General features: G+C 51.1%; 2 protein-coding genes across 5 annotated transcripts; both read right to left on the bottom strand.

Annotated features, from left to right (window-relative positions):
• Positions 1 to 232: 232 nt before the first annotated feature.
• LOC120753318 (alveolar macrophage chemotactic factor-like) lies at positions 233 to 18,478 on the bottom strand. 4 transcript variants are annotated; one of them, XR_005700937.2, is made up of 5 exons: positions 12,442 to 12,682; positions 3,582 to 3,711; positions 2,995 to 3,078; positions 2,427 to 2,499; positions 789 to 918 (listed from the first exon to the last, which is right to left on the bottom strand). XR_005700937.2 is itself a non-coding variant. In XM_058420702.1 (4 exons), exons 1-4 carry the CDS (start codon positions 18,366 to 18,368, stop codon positions 445 to 447), a joined length of 270 nt encoding a protein of 89 aa, XP_058276685.1. In that variant the 5' UTR covers positions 18,369 to 18,478; the 3' UTR covers positions 233 to 444. The 4 variants fall into 4 exon arrangements, 2 of the variants coding, with proteins under 2 accessions (XP_058276685.1, XP_039920898.1); XM_058420702.1 differs by lacking the exons at positions 2,427 to 2,499; positions 2,995 to 3,078; positions 3,582 to 3,711; positions 12,442 to 12,682 and adding exons at positions 233 to 469; positions 554 to 637; positions 18,338 to 18,478; XM_040064964.2 differs by lacking the exons at positions 2,427 to 2,499; positions 2,995 to 3,078; positions 3,582 to 3,711; positions 12,442 to 12,682 and adding exons at positions 233 to 469; positions 554 to 637; positions 1,089 to 1,152.
• LOC120753317 (interleukin-8-like) lies at positions 2,056 to 4,101 on the bottom strand. Its single transcript, XM_040065403.1, has 4 exons — positions 4,035 to 4,101; positions 3,582 to 3,711; positions 2,995 to 3,078; positions 2,056 to 2,499 (listed from the first exon to the last, which is right to left on the bottom strand). Exons 1-4 carry the CDS (start codon positions 4,099 to 4,101, stop codon positions 2,487 to 2,489), a joined length of 294 nt encoding a protein of 97 aa, XP_039921337.1. The 3' UTR covers positions 2,056 to 2,486.
• Positions 18,479 to 18,855: the final 377 nt, after the last annotated feature.

The raw sequence follows: 18,855 nt of genomic DNA, 5'->3' as shown, positions 1-18,855 counted from the left end.
GGGAGGGGAAAAGGGGCAGCCCCACACCTCAACTTCCCCGCCGTCGCTTCCCCCCCGCTGCACGTGGCCCGTGCTGCCTCCCCGCCAAAAGAAAGCGGAAAATGCCGTGGCCAGCTCCTCAAACCTCCCGTGTTTTTGGCCAAAGGCTGGTGCCCCCCACCCTTAGCCCCTGGCATGCCAAATGAAGGGAAGCAAGGGACAGTGACAGAGGGCTGCCACCTTTATTGGGCATGCTTGGTCGTGCCCAAGAAGGACACCCAGCACATGGCTACAGGATGGGAAAGGCTGGAAGCAGGGACGGGCATTTTTGAGGGTTTAAAGGCATAAAAAGGGGCTCAGGCAGCAGCCTGCTCCCCTCTGGACTGAGGCAAGGCAACAGCAGGATGGGGAAGGGAGGCAGCTCTGGGCCCAGCACATCTGCCCGTGCCTCTGGTGGCAGCTTCCTCAGCGGGGAGCCTCTTTCTTCCTCCTGCCAAAAGCAGAAGGGGGAGGAACGCGTGAAGACAGGTTCCCACGGGATGCCCCTGGTGCTCGGGGGGAAAGGAGAGCTTACAGGTGAGAGAGGTCCTGCAAGAGTTTCTTCACCCAAGAGGTGTCAGGATCCACGCAGACCCTCTTCAGGTTCTTTAGCTTAATCCTAGAAAACACGCGGCCTTTCAGCAAGGTCACTTCCCCTCCTGCAGACAGCTGAGCCTGCCACCCTTCTCACAGCGAAGATGAGCACGACACTGAAGTAACTCCGGGAAAGCAGGCGGAGCAGGGGGCGCGTACCCCCGGGAGCCACTTACACCACCTCCAGGCGCCGGCAGCTGCTCCCCACGGGCCACACCTCGATGCTGCCGTACTTCTCCGGGGGGATGAAGGCTCGGGTCCTCTTGAGGCAGCGGCAGCTCAGGTTGCCGTTGGTTTCCAGGATCGCTGGAGGGGCACAGGGCTCACGCATCACCCCAAAACCCGCGGCCATCCCCAAAGCCCTCCCTGGGCAATGCATCTCCCGCCACGTCCCACCAGGAACACCCGCTCCGAGCCCGGAAAGCCTCACAGCCCGCACAACCCTCCAGCCCAGCCGCGGGGCAGGGGAGCCTCACCCGTGTCGCCAGGGCGATGGGACGCCAGCAGCACGCCCAGCAGCAGGGCCGCCCGCACAGCCATGCCGGCCCCAGCCCCGGCCCCCGCAGCATCCCTCTATTTGAGCTGAGAAATAGGAGAAGTGACACGGGCGGCCCCGGGGTCGCGGTGGTTTTGCCCGACCCCTCTCCCTGCTGACGGCGCTCGCTGAGTTGGCAAGGCTGCCGATAAAATGCGGCTTGGGGCTCGGCAGGGGCCCGGCTTCCCGAAACCGGCCCTGCTTTCCCCTTCCTTTCTTTGTCATTTCCTCCAGCTTCGTTCTTCGCGCACCCGGCCCCACGAGCCTGGAGGTTTCCTGAGGTGCTTTTCTGTCCTGCACGATCAGGTGTTACTCATTTCTCTGACAGCCACGTTGCCTGCAAGGCACAGGAGCACCCTGGTGCCATTTGCTTGTGATTTTTTTACCCCAAAACTCTGGCAAGTGGCCTCACGCCCATTCCCGACGTATTTCCTTATTGGCCTGGACTGGCTTCTAAAGCCTTACAGCCATCTGTAAATCCCAGCTCCATCACTTGGATATGGGGTACTTTGGCTGGATTGTCCCAGCTTCCTACCACCAATATCATGCCCTCAAATCACCACCAGGAGAGATAACAGGTTATGATGGGAAGGAGCCCTGACAAGAGGGAATGGCTTCAACATGCCAGAGGGCAGGGTTAGATGGGATAATGGGGGAAATCATTCCCTGGGAGGCTGGTGAGGCCCTGGCACAGGTTGCCCAGAAAAGCTGTGGCTGTCCCTGGATCCCTGGAGGCATCCAACACCACGCTGGACAGAGCTTGAAACAGCCTGGGATAGTGGAAGGCATCCCTGCCCCTGGCAGGGGGTGGGACTGGATGGGCTTTGAGGTCACTTCTAATCCAAGCTGTCCTATGACTGTCATACATGGCTTCAAAGCTAGGAGATACAGGGAAAATACAACAGAAAGAAAAACCCTGAATTTTATTTGACTCCAGTTTCCTGAACAGGACATGCCATACTGTGCCACACAACCCTTAGATACACACTCTGTTGCCGAGCACTTCACATGGAAAAAGTCACAAAGGCATTCCTAAAGAAGCAGGAGCAGCCCCTGACAGGGAACAGCTTTGCAGTCCACAGGCAACTAAATAAATGAGGGATTCATATTCACACTGATCCAGGGACCAAAGCAAGGGAGAACCCCCCCAAGAACCTGCCATAGGGCTGGGGCCAGCAGTGATCCACCCTCCCCACAGCCCCTGTCACCAGAGCCAGACGTGGGGCTTTCAGGAAGGGAAGAAGCGAGGGCCAAGCGAGGAGCAGCCAGGTCTGCACACCTGGGCATCATCCGCCAGCCCGCCTCGGGGCTCTGGGCACCAACTTCCTTAGCAGGAAACTTATTTTTTCTTCCTGCAAAAAGCAGAAGAAGGAGAAACACGTGAACACAGAGAAAAGCAGGTCCAGGAGAGGAAGCTCCTGTCCCAGCCGTGGGCAGTCGCTGCTGTTTCCCCTGGGTGGGCATCGCTCGCCAGGATGGCCACAAACCCAGCAAAGGCACGACCCAGAAGGAGCTTTCCCAGCCCAGCATGAACACACTACTGCACCTGCCACGAGCAAACCCTGCTCCTGCCACTGCTCCCCTCACGTTTTTTCCCCTCAAACTGTTTTGGAAGTGCAGCTCTCTGTATAAGCCAGGGGGAACTTGATCCACAGATGGGTTATGTTGGGCTGAACACTGCTTTCCACAGCAAAGTGTTGCCCCTCATCGCTTTGGAAGTGGGTCCTTTGGACAGCAGCAGGCCCTCCAAGAGCTGCTGGCCCCATAAGAGCTTCTCAGAACCATGGATGTGCTAGGATGCTGTCCAGGGACACCTGAGCCAAACGGGTTTCCATCCAACAACTTACGTGCTGGCAATGCGCTTCAGCAGCTTCTTTACCCAGGGGGCTTCAGGATTCACACACACCTTCCCTGAGGTTCTTAATTTAATTCTGAAATGCAAGGAGAACATTCCTGAGCCTTCCTGCCCCCTCCAAGGGCAGGGTTTCAAGCAGCTTTCGCTCACAGCACCAGCGATTGTAGAAAGCTGCCAGAGACAGCGGAAGCCACAGCATGGCTGGGAACAAGCAAGACGCAGCACGTGCCTAGGTGGAGCAGAGACTTGAAGCCCAGCACACTGCTCAAAGACAATTTTTTTCTGGAGATTTATAAACGTATCAACACCGAGAAGCTACAAAAATCAGAAAATTTGTTATAGCTCATGCTGCCTCAGTGTCTGAGGAAGTGCTTCCTCCAGGCTGCAAACACCGCCTGCTCCAGCTTGAGAAAATCACACTTTCCCCTGCTGGAGAGATTCCTTTAGGCCCTGGGGACCCTCTTTTCTGCACCTGGTGTTTTTCAGGAAGTCATCTGGTGGCGTTTTTGGAAAGGTTTAGTTTCCAGCAAGGCAGCAGAGAAGCGGGATGGTGGCAGCAGCGGAGCCCACGGCACTTACATGATCTCCGTGCGCCTGCAGCTGCTGCCCACAGGCCTTATCTCAATGCTCTCGTATTTCTTGGGACTGATGTATTCCGAGGTTGTCTTGGCACACCTACAGCTCAGGTTCCCGTTCACCTCCAGGATGGCTGAGAGGGAGAGAAGGTGGCAACTTACAGGCACAGACAGCGCTGATAAGGGATGCAGCCACTCCGGGAGCCAAAGGAAGTTTCCCTTCCCAAGTTTTCACTGACAGCACTGCAGGGACCACGGAGGGAAGCTGCCACCTGTGCCTCTACCTCTGTTCCCTGCTCCCACACTGCTCCCGAAAGCTGAACCACACCCCTGAAAAGGATGGTTGCGCTTTTTCCCTGGCAACGAGGCAAGTCCTCAGCTGAAGAGGCAGGAGGATCCCAAGCTCCCCAGTCGCTGTGGGCGCGGGATGCTGCCAGCAAAGCCACCCGGAGCTCACCTGTGCGGGCAGAGTGGGACAGCAGCAGCAGCAGCAGCAGCAGCCATGGGAGCAGCGGGGCTCCCATCCTCAGGGAAGGCTCAGCCCCACAGATGCTCTGCGGGACCGGGCACACAAAGAGCCCTATTTATCGGGGAGGGTCACGCTCTGACACAGAATTCACACCTCAGCAGTCACACCCGGCCGGCGGAGCACGGAGAGAGGTGATGTCATTTCTCAGATGCTCCCCACAGCCGGCCCCAGAAGATCAAGGGTCAATATTATTAATTAAAAACCAGCCATTGGGACAGAGTGCAACGTTTGGATTCCCCACACGCCTCCTCCACATCTTGTTTCCCTTGGGTCTGTAACCACATCACCCTTCATTCCCTTGGGCATTTACCCCTCAGCCACAAAAAGAAAAGCCCAGAATGAAAGTGGAGCGCAAACCCCTGACGAAGCAGAGGGGTTTTTAGCCTACTCAGACATTTACATATTTCTTTCTTGAGCCTGTATTTTCCCCACACTATTTTTGCTGCCTTTCTCATCATCAAAAACGCCTCACGCCGTGCAAAACCAATCATGACCTCCCTGCTCTATGTTTCCACTCAGGTCTTTCAAATTTCACGCTTGGCCGGGCAAGTAACTGACCCAGGATGGCCACAGGAGCACCCTGTGCCCCCGGGTGCTGGTGGGACGGGGGCTTTGCCCTGAATAAAGTCGGCAAAGTCACCACTCGGGAAGCAAAAGCAGAAGGGGATATGTGGCGAGGCGAGGAGGAAGGAAGAGGGCAAAAGAAAAGAGATGTGGCTGTGCGATAATGTTGTAATTTGGAGCTTTCAAATCACATCAGCATTTTATTTAGCAACACAACAGTAAATTAAAAAAAAAAAAAAAGTCTTCCACTCCAACTCAAGCTACGCATCTCTCTTTGAAAATTTTGGGTTTTTTCCTCTGAGATAGGTTCAAAAATCTTGTGAAGTGCTTGTCCAAGAGATGATTGGGGAGTTCAACTCCCTGTACAACAGGGTCCCAGAGAGGGCAGGGAAAATTTCCATGAGCTATTCCCAAAGTCGTAGGGGAAGAATGGAAAGAAGAGCGGAAGAGGAGATGGCCTTAAAACTGGGTTTTGTTTAATCCTTCCAGAATTTTCAATTTCCTTGCAGAGGATTATTAGAATGAACACAACCAGCAACTGGTTTTGCTGGGTTGGTGCAGGAGTCCCTTGAAAAAAATGGTGGGAAAGGCAGCAATTTATCACAGAGATGACCAGTCAGCTATGCAAACTGCTGTGGAGGCATAAAAGACATCTGAAAACCTTTCTGAAGTTCCTGACTATGAAACGATCCTGCTTTTTAGGGCTGGGAAAAACCAAGAGAAGTCAAAGCAACATTCCCACAGTGGAAAAGATGGAGCTGGAGCATTCAGCTGCTGCTCTTGAAGGACTGGAGGAATCCAACAGCACTCCTGGCAGTGCTTAATGAAATTGGTACGAGGATCATCCCCGGACATATGCAATGGACAGATGAAGATGAGCCAGATCACGCCCTCGATTTGTGGCCAGAGGGCAGGTGTCCACCTCCTGCCTGCCCTGGAAAGAAACAGGAGCTACAGAAGCATCAGCTGGATGGATTTTGAGAAGGTCTGTGAAGGGGCTCGGCAGCAGCCGCGGCGCCGTGATGGACGTGTAACGTGTAATTGATGAACACCACGGTGGTTTCTCAGAAGGAAAAGCCGCAGCCGCGGCCGATATTTCTGCACGACGAGTGGTAATTTTGCAAAGGGAGAAGCAGCGTGAGGATGTGACCCGTGACTGTATTTAAGCTGCTTCCTGGATGCCAGGAATTCAGAAGAGTGGCCCTCATGTAGGGATGTGTGGCCTCATCCAGGCCAGCATCAACTGAAACACATACCAAGCACCCTCACAGCTTCTCTGTTTTCTGCAGCAGCTGCCCCTCTGCAGGCAAGACTTTGATTTTAGTCATTTTTTTATCTAATTTTTATTGGATTTTTGTAATATTTTTTGCACCTGTAATATTTTTTAATCCTTCCCATGGTAACCAAATCAGAGGCTTCCAAAAGAAGTGGTGCAAACAGCAGCCAAAGGCCACATGGAAAACCTCTTCCATGTTTACCAGGATGGGCAGAAACCCAACCTTGATGTCAATGCCAAGGAGATGCAGCTCTCCAGCCCTTCAGGGAGGAATTACAAGAGGCTGCATCACAAACATCTGCAGCAAACAAACCTCTCAGCCATGCTGAAACCATCCTTGTGTTGAGAGAAAGTGATTTTTCAGCTTACCTCTCCTTTGCCCACAACTCACTCAGGGTTCTTGCAGGAGAGAGAGAGAAAAAAAAAGAGTGCTTTTTGGTCTTTTTTTGTTTTGTTTTTAATTATTCCCCAAAAACCCCAACTGCAGTGAATCTACACCACTGTGGTTTGTGGTCCATCACCTGCTTGAAAGATAAAGACACCTCCTGCTGAAACCTGAGAAACCTGAAACCCACACATACTTCAGCGTCAACATGAGATCACCAGAATTAGCCAAGGCCTAACGAAATCAGTCCAAAATTAGGTTGGGTGAACAACACATCGAACTCACTGTTACTTGCTGTCTTCAAGTGAAGATGCACGACTTGCTGGTGATGCAAGGGGATGAAATTGTGGGTTTGGCCCATTTCTGGAGACAGCAGAGTGGTACCATGACACCTCAGCAAGCAGGTGAGAAACCTGCTCGGGCATCTTTAGAAGTATTTGGTGTGCTGAGGGCTCAAGAAGGGAATATGGTAAGAGGGACCTTCGAAAGGGATTAGATAAAGAAGGTGGAGAAAGGCTGGGAGCAAAAACAAAATAAAGAACATTAAGAAATGTAAATCCAGCATTCCTGACTCCCCAGTCCATCTTGAGCCACAGGACCTCCGTGGAGCAGCTTTCCGCTGAAGGGACAGCAACAGCAGACATTGCCTCCGTGCGGCCCCGCAGCCGGGACAGTTTCTGGGAAGCCCCGGCCACCCCAGAGATGCAAATGGCACCAAGCAAACGCAGGAGAAAACCCCCGGAGTGCTGTGCCAGCTTGTCCTTGCCACTAGAAAAGCACCCTGGGGAACACCCCAGCACCCCCTCGCTGCTCCAGAGCTCTCGACTCGTTTCCAGTCCGAGTTACTCCAAAATGAACCCAACGCCGAACAGAGAAACGACGTTATTCCTCAACGGCACTTCTGCCTGGCGTGGAGGACGTGAAGCAGGAAAGGGAGACAAGGACTTTCCCAGAAAGTGTCACTGGGGACGTGTGCCCCTGCTCCCTCCCCACACATTTGCATGTGGGCACAGGAACCGGTCTAGACGCCGCAGGTGCCACCGAGCGCGCGGGCGCCGTTGGCCATTTGCATTGGGCCGCGGTGTGACAGTGACGGCTCGGCCCTGGAGCAAGGGGGTGAGGAGGGAAACTTTCACCCTGGGGCAGGAGGGAGCCAAGGAACAGCGGCTGCGGGTGTTGTAAGTGAGCTGCGCCTGACGACTCGGCCTTGCTGCCCCCATTTCAACCTGGCGTTCCACTCGCCCCCGCCGGCTGGGAGGAAGGTCTCTGGCTTTGAGCACTTCCTTCTGGGGCTAGTGAAGGAGCACTCCAGATCTATTCACAAAAGCAAAACATGCTCCTGGAAATTCCTCCAACTACGTCCAGCCCGTGCTTCACGAGCTGGGAAGTTTCTGCTGAACACAGAGGCTGCGATTGCTGGAGCTGAGTTATTCCTATTTGGGCAGCACATTCAGGTAAACACTTGGCAACAGTCCTGGCACCAAGCTCTCCGGGAGTGTTATGGCAAAGTCCTCCCCTTCCCCTTGAAGTCTGACATCTTGACAAATGCAGCTACAAGTTTGGTTAGAGTCTGGCTAAGCATTTTATATTTTCCCAATTATTTGCGGTTTCCATTTTAGCTGAGCCCATAATTTAGTTGTCTCCACATTACTCGCAGAATAACCCTTAACTATTATTTCTGGTAGAGCTCAGCATGGCCTTGACCTATTTTCTGCTGGTTAAGTCAGAAGACAGTAGGTCACCCACGGAAAACAGTGCTTCTCCTCAAGCACACACAAGGATAAAAACACCCCAGGAATGGACCCAAACTCGACCATGCAACTTGGGCTTGCACCCAGAGTCAGTATTTTCATTAATGTCCATTTAATGTTTTGAGGCACCTCCTCTTCTTGCCAAGTGTCTCCCCAATTTTTTCCCTTGGGGAAGAAGTTTTCCCCACAATTCACGCATAAACCACCATAGAGATTTTTATATTAGGAAAAAAAAAAAGAAAAAAGCCAAGAGCAATGGTTCTTCAGCATCAAGTAGAAATGCACATGGCAAGGAGGGGAAATCCAGATCTTCACTGAGAAGGAAGCTGCAATACCAATGACATGAGCAGCCCTCCCTTTGGAAAGCCCCTTGTCAACTTTTCTCTTGGAACCAGCACCCCTGAATCAGCACTCACACTGGGAGATGCTCCCAGAAGAGACAGAGAAACTCCAGCCCAACTTCTGCAAAGGACGTAAATCTCAGCAGCTGAAAGAACCGGTACTGAAAGGAGTTGTCTTGGGCTAAAATAATCCAGCACTGCTCAGATTTGGGGGTCAGAAAGAAAGGTGGGTGGAGCACACAAGTCGTGCCCCAGGCTGGGAGGTCACCAAGCTCCATCCTGCCAGGTGGAAACGGGGAGGGAGATGAAAGGGCAGCACGCAGGGGGAGCAGAAAAGGCTCCGGGAGACACATGAAAGTGAAACCAAGAAGCACAAACCCATAAAAACCATGAAACCCGCTTTGATCTTTCCTCAGCTTTTATCTCGTCTGTCACTTACGACACACACCCTGAAAACTAGTAAGGCCGAAAGACTCAAATCTGTCGCAGGGCACAGCCTTAGGTCAGATACAGAACATTCCTGAAGCTGAGGGCATCTCCCCTCCCTTCCATACCCCACATTCCCGTGGTGTTTGGGCCAGCCAGGAGCGAGCATTTCTGGCAGTTCTGGCTGTGTGGAGTACAAGCAAGGCGCTTGGAAAGATGTTTCCCAACATAACCTAAGCACAACAAAACGAGGGACTTTCCTCTTGCCTCCAGGTTGGGGCTGGGGGAACGTGGGCAGCATGAATGCCGGCATTGTGGAGGTACAAGGTTTAAACTTGCCGTGGCAGGAGGATGCTGCCTAAAAATAAATTTAAAACACAAACAAACAAACCAACAAATAAATAAAGCACCGCCTAGGTTCTCATTTTGCAGCGCATGCAGGCTCAGAGCTGGGACCACTAGAGAGCAGCAGACACCACTGTCACAGAGAGCAGACGCGCAAGGAAAAAGAAGGATTTGCCCGAGCACCCAGATGCGAGGCAGAGGATCACAATCCAAGCTAATTGATTGTACAGGAAAAAAGGAATGAACATCTTTGTAAGTGCTACACGTGCCTTCTCTCATCATAGAGGGGCTTTTTTTCCCTGAAAGGCAGCTTTCAGAAGCATTTCTGAACCACCGGAACTCAGACCAGTTCTGAAGGACAGAGGAAGCAAGAGCTGAAATCAAAGAAGGGTTCCTCCTCTCCCAAAACACAGAGGTCGGTGCTCTTTGCTCAATTCCCAGGCAAGAGCAGTAGCAGAACTGGCTTGTCTTGATGTTCTGCAGCAAAGCAGAGTTTAGGGGAGGTTTCTGGGTGGGGAGAGAGGCATGGAGGCATCCTGGAAATCCAGAAATGCAGGTTGGACCCTGCAGACCCTGCAGCAATGTAAAGGGACGGTGAGGAAGATTGCTGCATGGATCATCCTCGGCATTCAGGAGGAGAGAGAGCTGCCTTCTTTCTCCTGCACAGCTGGGGGACTGGATGAAATCTACATCACTCCCGGTTTCCCAAGGCCAGAGATGTGTTGTTAGCATACCTAGAGTTTTGCCAGAGGCGTGAAGATGCAGGCTGATGTGCCATGCCTTTCCAGCATGTGTGCCCTGGCTCTATTCCCAGCTGGAAAGCTGGGAGGTTAAGCAGTCCTAAGCTGAGACAGGAGCCTGAGACTGTTCAGTTGCACACCTGGGAGCTGTTAAGTGTCTCACAAGTCCAGAGACACAATGGCTTGGGCTTCCCACTGGGAGCAGCTGGACAAGCAGAGCACAGGCTGCCCTCTTCTATCAGTGTGTGATCCCACCCTGTTCGTGGTTAAATCCTGCCAGACACACGGTGGGGATCTCTTTACTGAATCCCAAAGAGGAGCAACGGTGGGATCCAAGTTTAGGGGAGTGCAGGGCAAACATCTTTGCTAATTTCTCCTGGGGTTTTGCTTGCAAGGGAGTTTTGTATCCCATAGACATGGCCTCCAGAGAGGGAAGATGAAGGACGGAGAACCTGTGGAAAGGGGTAGCATTATTGCCCAGGGTTGATGCAAGCTGCGCCCCAGGAAGCAGCCAGTCCTGGAGACTGGCAGATATAACCAGCCTGTCTGACAGTTATGTCGGAGCCATCCTGAGCCTGGCTTTTCCTGTCTGGCATGACTGATTACCATTCCAGCTGGAGGGGAGTGATACTGGGAAAGCCACCCCATGGGACTGGAGGGCATTCAGCTGCTCCCCAGAGAGCACAGAGCTCTGCAGGGAGTGTGGATAAAATACATTTCCAAGCCAAACATCTTCAAAAGCTGGGAATTTAAATATTTGGGAAATTACAGCCAATGTAAACCAATGCTTTAAGTCTCTCCCACTGCTTCTACACTCATCCAACCTTTGGAGGCAATTGCAACGAGCCCTCCCCAGTTGAATTCGTCATGCTAAAGGAAATGATGTTTATCTGTCCCAAATTCACATGCCTGGGAGACCAACAGTAACACAAGAGTGTGATTCACAGCACATTTCCATCGAGCCCTGCCTCACCCAAAGTGCTGTTGTGTCTGTGCTGCTGGGTCAGCCTGTGGAAGTGGTTAAAGGTCACGGCGCTAAATGCCATCAGGATATTTTTGCTGCTCCAGCTGTATCGCCCCAGGACGGTGCCCACACTGCTCCAGGCAAGGAGAGGAAGGCTGCTGCATCCTGCCTTGATGCCACCAGACGCGTGATGATGTGCAGGAGGTCACACAGGCCCCATCCCAGCTGTCACGCAGCTCCAAGGTGACACACCTGTGTTCCGAGGGGAGGCAGACGAGCTGCCATCACCGAGCCTGCACCACTTCCGTGCCAGGCTCCTCCTGACACGTCCTCTTTCCTGTTCTCCCTCAGACCAGGGCAATCCAGGTGAAAGTGCACATCCAATCACCTCTGCGTCAGCTCCCAAGCCATCACAGTCCCGCCTCCTCACAGGTAACGCCACAGCTATTTGCCCTGCCCAGCTGCTATTTCCTGGTGATTTTTTCCTCAGTTTCTATGCTCTTTTCCGAAGAGTGCTCGAGCTATCAGGGTGTTTGCATAAATAGCAGCACGCTCATAAATAGCAGCACGCTCACACCTTTCCCTCCCCAGCCTCTCCGAAGGTTAGTCACCCTCCTGCCCAGCCTCAAGCCCACATTTCTGCCACACCTGCAGGAAAAAACCTTCTTTTGAGGCACGCATAACCTGAATAAGTTCTTGCATTTCAGGGTCACGAGAGAGGCCCATTACAGCTACTTGCACACAGAATCACAGACTGGTTCATGTTGGAAGGGACTTAAACGTCACCCAGTTCCACCCTCCTGCCATGCACACCTTCCACCAGACAGGTTGCTCCAGGCCCCATCCAACCTGACTTTGGACACTTCCAGGGATGAGGTAGCCACAGCAAGTTACAAGTACTTAAAACAGAAGTAAAAACGCTGTCCTAACCCTAAACCTATGTTCTGTAGACACTGTTTCACTGAGAAGGACAGGCTGGTTCAAATACACAGTGGGAAAGTTTGCATGGAAAAAAAAGCAGAATCCTGGCTCTGCTCCTTCCTCCACTCATCCTCTCATTATCCTTCTAGTTCCAGCATGACAAGACTGGCCAGGCACACAAAATCTTACACCTCTCCCCAGAAAGAACAAACCAGAAGAAACAAGACACAGGAAACCCCAAAAGGCTGTTGCTGCAAGTTCACAGCAGGCTAACAACTGCTCCCCAGTTTGCAACTTCATTAGAGAAAACAAAATCTTCCCTTCAGACCATCTTTTCAAACATTTAGAAAACTGTGGCTGGCACAGAACTCTAACAAAGAGTAAATTTCAACTCAACTGCTTCCATGAGAAGTTGCACTGACACCAACCAGCCCGTGCTCTTCAAAGCACTGCCTGACAACACCTGGCCACGAGAAACACTGTGCAAACAGAGACTTCTCCTTACCCCTGAAACAAGGTGAGGCCAAGGCACATTTCTGTGAATAAACAAGTTCCTGTTGCAATTCAGTAAGAGCCACCAGACAACTACAGCGAAACAATTAGAAAAACTGTGTGCACTTACACAGGGAAGTGTGACCACATCAGTAGCTGTGAGAGGAGCAGCGTAGCAGGAGCCCTGTCACCTCTGGAGCCAGACTGTGCTTCCCAGACCTCTCTGCTGAGAAAGGTGGTCATGCCCCCTTGGGTCTGCCACTAGCAGCAGGAAGCTCACTGCAAGGGCAGCCTCTGCACCTGGGCTCAGCCTGGAACGGCCATTCTGCCCAATTCCTTGCAAAGCATTCCCACCTGAGTCAGTGAGCAACGGGGGAAGCTCCTTTCCCTGCCTTCTTCAGCTGCCTGGTGATGGGAGGCAGGTGGAAACGAGTTGAGCTAATTAGAAGAAGACAAGTTACTGACATTTTACCCTCAGAGTCCTTTCCTAGAGGCTTCTGCCATGCCTTCTCAAATGTTTTAGTAAAATCACTAAATCACTGCTGCTTTCAGAGGCACAGGAGTACCCTTTAATTTATGCCTTGCTGCTCTCTCCCCTCTTTGTAGCAAAGCTTTTTAGCATGTGCCAATCCCTGAAGTCAGAAAGTAGTTTAACATTAAATTTGTGCCCAAGGAGCCAAAAACCCTGGGATTAACAGGCTTTCCTTTCCTTTCATTCTGCTTACACGCTTCCAGTGACCCATTTTACACAGCCCTGAGGGCTGAAGGGGCTCTGCAGCCAGACTTTTCCGAGTTGTTCATATTTCCACACAGATGCAGCTTGTTTTTCTCTAACTGTGATAAAGAGGATACACACTGCAAAAGAGGTGGTTTCTCACTATTCCAGCCCCTTTGGGGCGGGTTACCCAGGCCAGGTGCAGCCAGAAGCAGAGTTCAGAAAAGTCATTACAACCCTCAGTAGGCACGGAAAAATATTCAAAGTGCCCTTAATTCACCCCTAAAGAAAGCTGTAGCGGGTTCTTGCTTGGAAAAGCCCTCCAGCAGGATTAGTCCCATTCACAGTCCCCCTCTCCATCAGGGGGCTGCCAGGCCTGGGACACATCTCCTTCACCCACAGTGCAATAAATACCCCAGATAACACACAATGCCTTGGCTTAAGAGAAATCCCCTGACAGGCTGCACGTAGAGGCTTGTCAAGCCTCCAGCGCCCTGCAGGCTGCACTTGAAAACCTCTGTCAGGGAGGTTCCTTTTCCCCAGGAGGGCATGGAAATGCTATCACGAGGTTCAAATAAGCCATCACACTCAGGTGCCTTTCCAAATGCGTTTGGAATAGCTCATTTTCAGGCCTTTAATGATAAAATCTTATACCCAGAGAATCTATCTTTCTCTGGCTTTGGTAAGGCATAGGAAATGGTTTCTCCTAAACCCCCATTCCCTGGAAATCATGCTCCAGCCTAGATCCTCTTCCCTGCACACACAACCAGCACTGCCAGTCAGCTCTAAAAATGCTTGTGACTAGAGATAAGATGGTCAAACAGAGATTCTCCATCTCAAACTTTGTGATCGTTTCTCTTATCAGTCTGCTCAGAACTTTCTTTTAAGACACAAGGTCTGGCCAATTACTCCTGGCCCAATCTACAGCAGGGTATTTCCACTTCTGAAATGGAAATCAAGACACTAGCCCAGGTTCCAAGTGCAGATTTGAATTTCAGACCTCCTGAAGTTTGGGAGCATTCTGACTTCGTTTTCATTTAGCCCACAGGGAGGCAGGACAACTTTGCTTGCTTTTGGTTTCCAAAAACCCATTACTAAAGAGAAGAACTTGCTCAAGCTAACTTTTGCAAAACCCAAGTGTTGATTAGGTATTTTATATCCGAAGTCTTTCCTTTGGGATAACCCTAAGATGTACAAGACGTGAATTCTGCAGCTCATAAATCTCTCCAGAAAGCAGAGCTAGATGGAGGTGTGCAGTGACTGGAAAAATCACCCTCTCTGCACATAGGAGGAAAAACGCTGCTCCTGTCTGGCAATCCAAACAGCCTCCCTAAATCCCCTCTGCTGGAAACTTGATCAGTCCCACTTGAGCAGTGCTTTTCCAGGAATTCCATACCTGTATGCACCTTGTTGAAGGAGCAATCCCTGCTCCAACAGCAGACTGTACAATTGGACCCCAGTCTGGGTTACTGGTGGAGGTCACAGGTGATCTGCCAGCCTGGATGAGGTGCTTCCAGGATCCCATGAGGTGGACTGGCAGCTGGAGCACAGACTGGATGTGCTCCAGACTAAAGATTTATTGTGAACGTGTTGAAAGATCTGTGGCAAAAGCCTGCCTGTGTAGCTCTCTACCTCAGCTTTTCCAGAACAAGTGAGTCCTGGTATCCACGGGTGACAGAACAACAGAAGGACTAATCCAGCCGTGTCACTGCTCCGTAGCCAAGGTGACAGCAAAAGACTGAGCCTGACAAATGACCAGGCCCAACTTGGGACACAGATGTGAGGGGTTTTCTAAGCTGGTGAGAAAGCAGCTTTACTGAGCTGGGCACATTTTCATGGCACAGACACACTTCTCCAAACACAGCCTCTCGAGGTTGGGTTTGAGGCAGGAACAAGAGGAAGGACACAGAAGTGTGTGCTGATGTCAGCCACTTGAAAAAGGACTTTGATCTCCAGGGCTGAGGAGCCAACACCTCCGAGGAACGAGACATTTCACAAAGCATTTTATTTGCCTATTATGTAACAAAGCACACAGGGGGTATCAGTTGAGGGATGACAGAGCACTGTCACCTACTGTTGCTTATTAAAATAAGTTATTCCCTGCTGCCAGCTCGAGAAATGATGCCAAAAGATATAAACTGTTCCCAGAGCAGCAATATCGAGCGATGGCCAGTGCAGATTGAAATGCCCCACACGCTGCAGCATCTGAAAGATGGGCCTGAAAGGATCTGAAGGAAGAGTAACATGAAAGCTTTGACCCTGGTGAAGCAGAAAATGAGTTATGACCAGAGCCAGCAGGGCTTTCACCCTCTGAGGATGCAAAGCTATATAGGAAGAGTGCAGCACCAGGTGGACCTTTTGTTCAGGGATGAATCCCAAGGGCATGCCGAAGGCAAGGCTTCCATGGCAACTGCGGGCAAAGCCCGTTAAATAGAGAAGGACAGTCTGAATTCTCCACTGCACAAAGTCTCTCTCCAACAAGTGTGGCAGTACTGCGAATTTCCAGATAAACACCATTAAAAATCTACATCAATACAGCATACGTAAGACTTTATCTGACAGTCCAGCAAGCCTTCAGCTGCTTCCCACAGAAATCCAAAGCATCCCAATCTTTTATGTTGAGAATTACACACAAGTTACAGCTGCAGCAGCTGTCCAGCACTCAGCTAACTATGGAAAATCACTCGACACATTGTATGACTCTGCCTTCCTCGCTGCCTGGCATGATAAAGTGCACAGGTTTTTCCCACTGGAGCAGAAATCCATGTTTGCACAGGAGCCACACAGCGTCCCTGCACGTGGATCAGAGGAGAATACATCATCACCTGCTTGGTGTTGAAGGAAACACCCTGAAAACTAACAGGGAATCAGACAGTGCAAGAGTGAATCCCCAACCTCGGCTTGTAAGAATGCTCCAACGGCTGTTCCAGAGGCAGTTGGAGGCTGTGGAAGTAACCAGTCCAAGTGCACATCCTGAGACCAGAATAAACCCCAAATTCCTTCAAGGGAGCCCTGTTTTATTTCTCAGCTGATTCACACAGCTCACGCTGCATTTACAGCACTGAGTGTGGGCCTTTTCCCGAAAGCCCATGCAGGATAAAGGTGGCAAGATTACACTGAATGGAACAATAAAAGCTGAGGAAAGCACGAGGCACCACACAGATAACCTGCGGATACACCATGCCAATATCTTGGGCAAAGAGCTGGCACAGACACCGCACCCAGCTTCAGATCATCCGTGGTACAAACCCTCAGACCGCTGGCCTTGGCTTCTGTCATCCTGACAGGAGAAAGCCAGGGATCACCTCCCTACCAGAGTTAATAATTGAGCCCTGGATGCCAAAGGCTTCCTAAATCCCTGACTCAGCCACCATGACAAGACTGCTATTTGGACCGCAGACATGTTTTCCAAAGTTCCTTGGAGACTCTGGATCATAAACTGCACTCTGACCTTTGAAACATGTGACCTCCAGCCACACAAAATCCTTGCAGAACAAGCCTACAGGCCCTTGCAAAGCCAAAAGTCTGCAAACCCCCCAGCGGCCCTCATACATCCCACTTTCCCACAACAGCTCTGCCATTCCCTGGTTTGAGCTGATTTATCCTCGACAACCGAGCGCTACAGCAAGGAGCTATTCCTGGCTTTGTTCTACCAGGGGAACAAAGGAAGCAAGAGGCTCAGGAATACACAGAAGGTCAAGGAGGAAGTGTGTAACAGAGGAAGGATCTGCCTATACCTTCCTAGGCCCCGGACAAAATTTCCCTAGACCACAGGCTACTCTTCTTCTTGACTTCACTGGGTGGAAACAAAGCCAGCGCAGAGCGCTCTGGAAATCCCATCACAAACGTTTCCTCCATTTAGAAGTTTAACAGTGTTCCCGTATCTGACGAGGAACCTACTTGCCACGGCCAAAAAAACCCCACCAGCACTCTTTGAAGGAGAAATTAAATGCTTCGTTAATTCAAAAATGGTTGAGATTGCAAATCAGAACCAGAACGTACAGGTCTAGAGGCAAGATCACAAATAATTCATGAGCAAAATGCTATGTTTATGCAACACTGAGGATGAGATTTTAATTGCTTATTACTCTAATTGATTTCATTCAGTTGTTATGGCAACTTTCTGCTTTCAGGAGATGTACTACACCAGCCACAGGCTTACACCACAAAGCACAGCCATGTGACACGCCACAGCTGCAACATGTATTTTAAGATAAATAATACTATATATGTGCCAAGTATTTACTGATTCCCGTTTTGCTGAGCTTCAAAGCCCTGACAGCCAAGAGGGATCACAAGAATAACTCATTCACCTGTTAATCCAAGCAAAGAGATGGTCTGAGTACATTCAGTTCTGTTCTCTCCTTTAGTGTATGCTGCCCTAAGTGCACAGAGTGCTCTAAGCTCTGACTGACAGGAATATTCTTCTTATTCCATCAGGAAAAATGGGGGAGCTGTTAAAGACCAGAGTCTGAACGCACTGATTTATTCTGCACGCTTTATTGCTGCGTGTCACTTGTTATATGTCACCAAGTGGTGGGGAAGTCAAGTTTCCTGCTTAAAAGGCCATCATTATAATTAATTAATTATGGAATGACAACTCACCAGGAACAGAAGTGCTTCCACTACAGATCCCTTGTGGCCCAGTCCAGCCACAGGAGAGCAGTAGGATGACATCTCAAGATATTCCCTGAAACCCGTGTGAACTTTCAGCACTACGCTTCCAATAGATTCAGCAGCACAGGAAGTAACATCCCAGAAACTGGACATGGCTTGTAGTTTCAGGGGATGGCCTCCCCACAAAAACATTGCCTTTCAGTCCCCTCAGCCCCCACCCAAACCAGTCTTACTGACAGAGCAGTTATGAAAATGAGCACACATTTAAACTCCCACGACCGCAAGCCTTCCAAGCTCCACCACTTGGTACAGGCGAGCCCCAAACAGCACTTAAAAGCCCTGCACACCTCTGCTATTGCAAACAAGCCAACCACCAAAACCCCCTTTCTTTGGGGGAAACCAGGAAAACCTCCTCGGGGGGATCCGCAGCTACCTGACACAGCAAAATCAAAGTTGAGCCTACATCATTCCAGCCACAGAAGTGAAACCTACAGCGTCCTCCCAACCTGATTTATTTCCGTGGGATGAACTTGAAAGGGGCTGAATGGCACACCTCAAGCCTCATTAAGTCTCTCAAGGTGTGCAATCCCAGGAGACAGCCCATGGCTTCACACCTTCCCCCAAACCCACCCACAGTGCACGCGCTCTGGCCAACTCCCAAGCCAGGAGGCTGAGGCAACCCAAGCAGGCACACCTTTGAAGGGGCAGCTGAAGGTGTATTTCATTGTTCCAAGCGCTGGCAGCAGACAGCAGCAGCCTCTGCTCTGCCAGCTCCGGGCCAGGCCCTGGCAGGAGCAGCCCCAGCCCCTCGTGGGCTCTCAGAGGTACGTGTGAGTTACCAGCCAGAAGGGATTTGCACACAGGACATGAGCTCGACTGTGCCTTTGAGGAGTTCCTGTTCTGGACTGACAAGATGCAGACACATCCCATTTCACACCACGTTTCACTACAAAGAACAGCAGCAAGGACAATTCCTACAGAACCAAGAGGAATCCAGCTGGAATGACCCTTAACCCCTAGCACGAGCTCTGGATGTGCAAATGTGCCAAGCACAACGCTCACGATAAGCACAGGACACCACGCCCCAGCTTCTCACACCCGCAGGAGCAAGGCTGAGGTGAGATTCCCATCCAGTACTGTCCAGTCTCCCCTTTTTCTTGCCACAACTCCTGGGAAAGCTGGAACCCAGCTGTGGGATCACACACCCCGCAC

Source organism: Hirundo rustica, chromosome 5 (assembly GCF_015227805.2).
Source record: "Hirundo rustica isolate bHirRus1 chromosome 5, bHirRus1.pri.v3, whole genome shotgun sequence".
Taxonomy (NCBI): Eukaryota; Metazoa; Chordata; class Aves; order Passeriformes; family Hirundinidae; genus Hirundo; species Hirundo rustica.
Note: the sequence above shows the minus strand (reverse complement) of the source record. Positions and strands in the feature narration are given on the sequence as shown.

Coding starts and splice junctions, on each gene's coding strand:
- LOC120753318 (XM_040064964.2), bottom strand. CDS start 1,152: ATGGCTGTGCGGGCGGCCCTGCTGCTGGGCGTGCTGCTGGCGTCCCAT. Junction 919..1,088: donor CCATCGCCCTGGCGACACGG/GTGAGGCTCCCC, acceptor GTGCCCCTCCAG/CGATCCTGGAAACCAACGGC. Junction 638..788: donor TGCCGGCGCCTGGAGGTGGT/GTAAGTGGCTCC, acceptor CGTGTTTTCTAG/GATTAAGCTAAAGAACCTGA.
- LOC120753317 (XM_040065403.1), bottom strand. CDS start 4,101: ATGGGAGCCCCGCTGCTCCCATGGCTGCTGCTGCTGCTGCTGCTGCTG. Junction 3,712..4,034: donor GTCCCACTCTGCCCGCACAG/GTGAGCTCCGGG, acceptor TCTCCCTCTCAG/CCATCCTGGAGGTGAACGGG. Junction 3,079..3,581: donor TGCAGGCGCACGGAGATCAT/GTAAGTGCCGTG, acceptor CTTGCATTTCAG/AATTAAATTAAGAACCTCAG.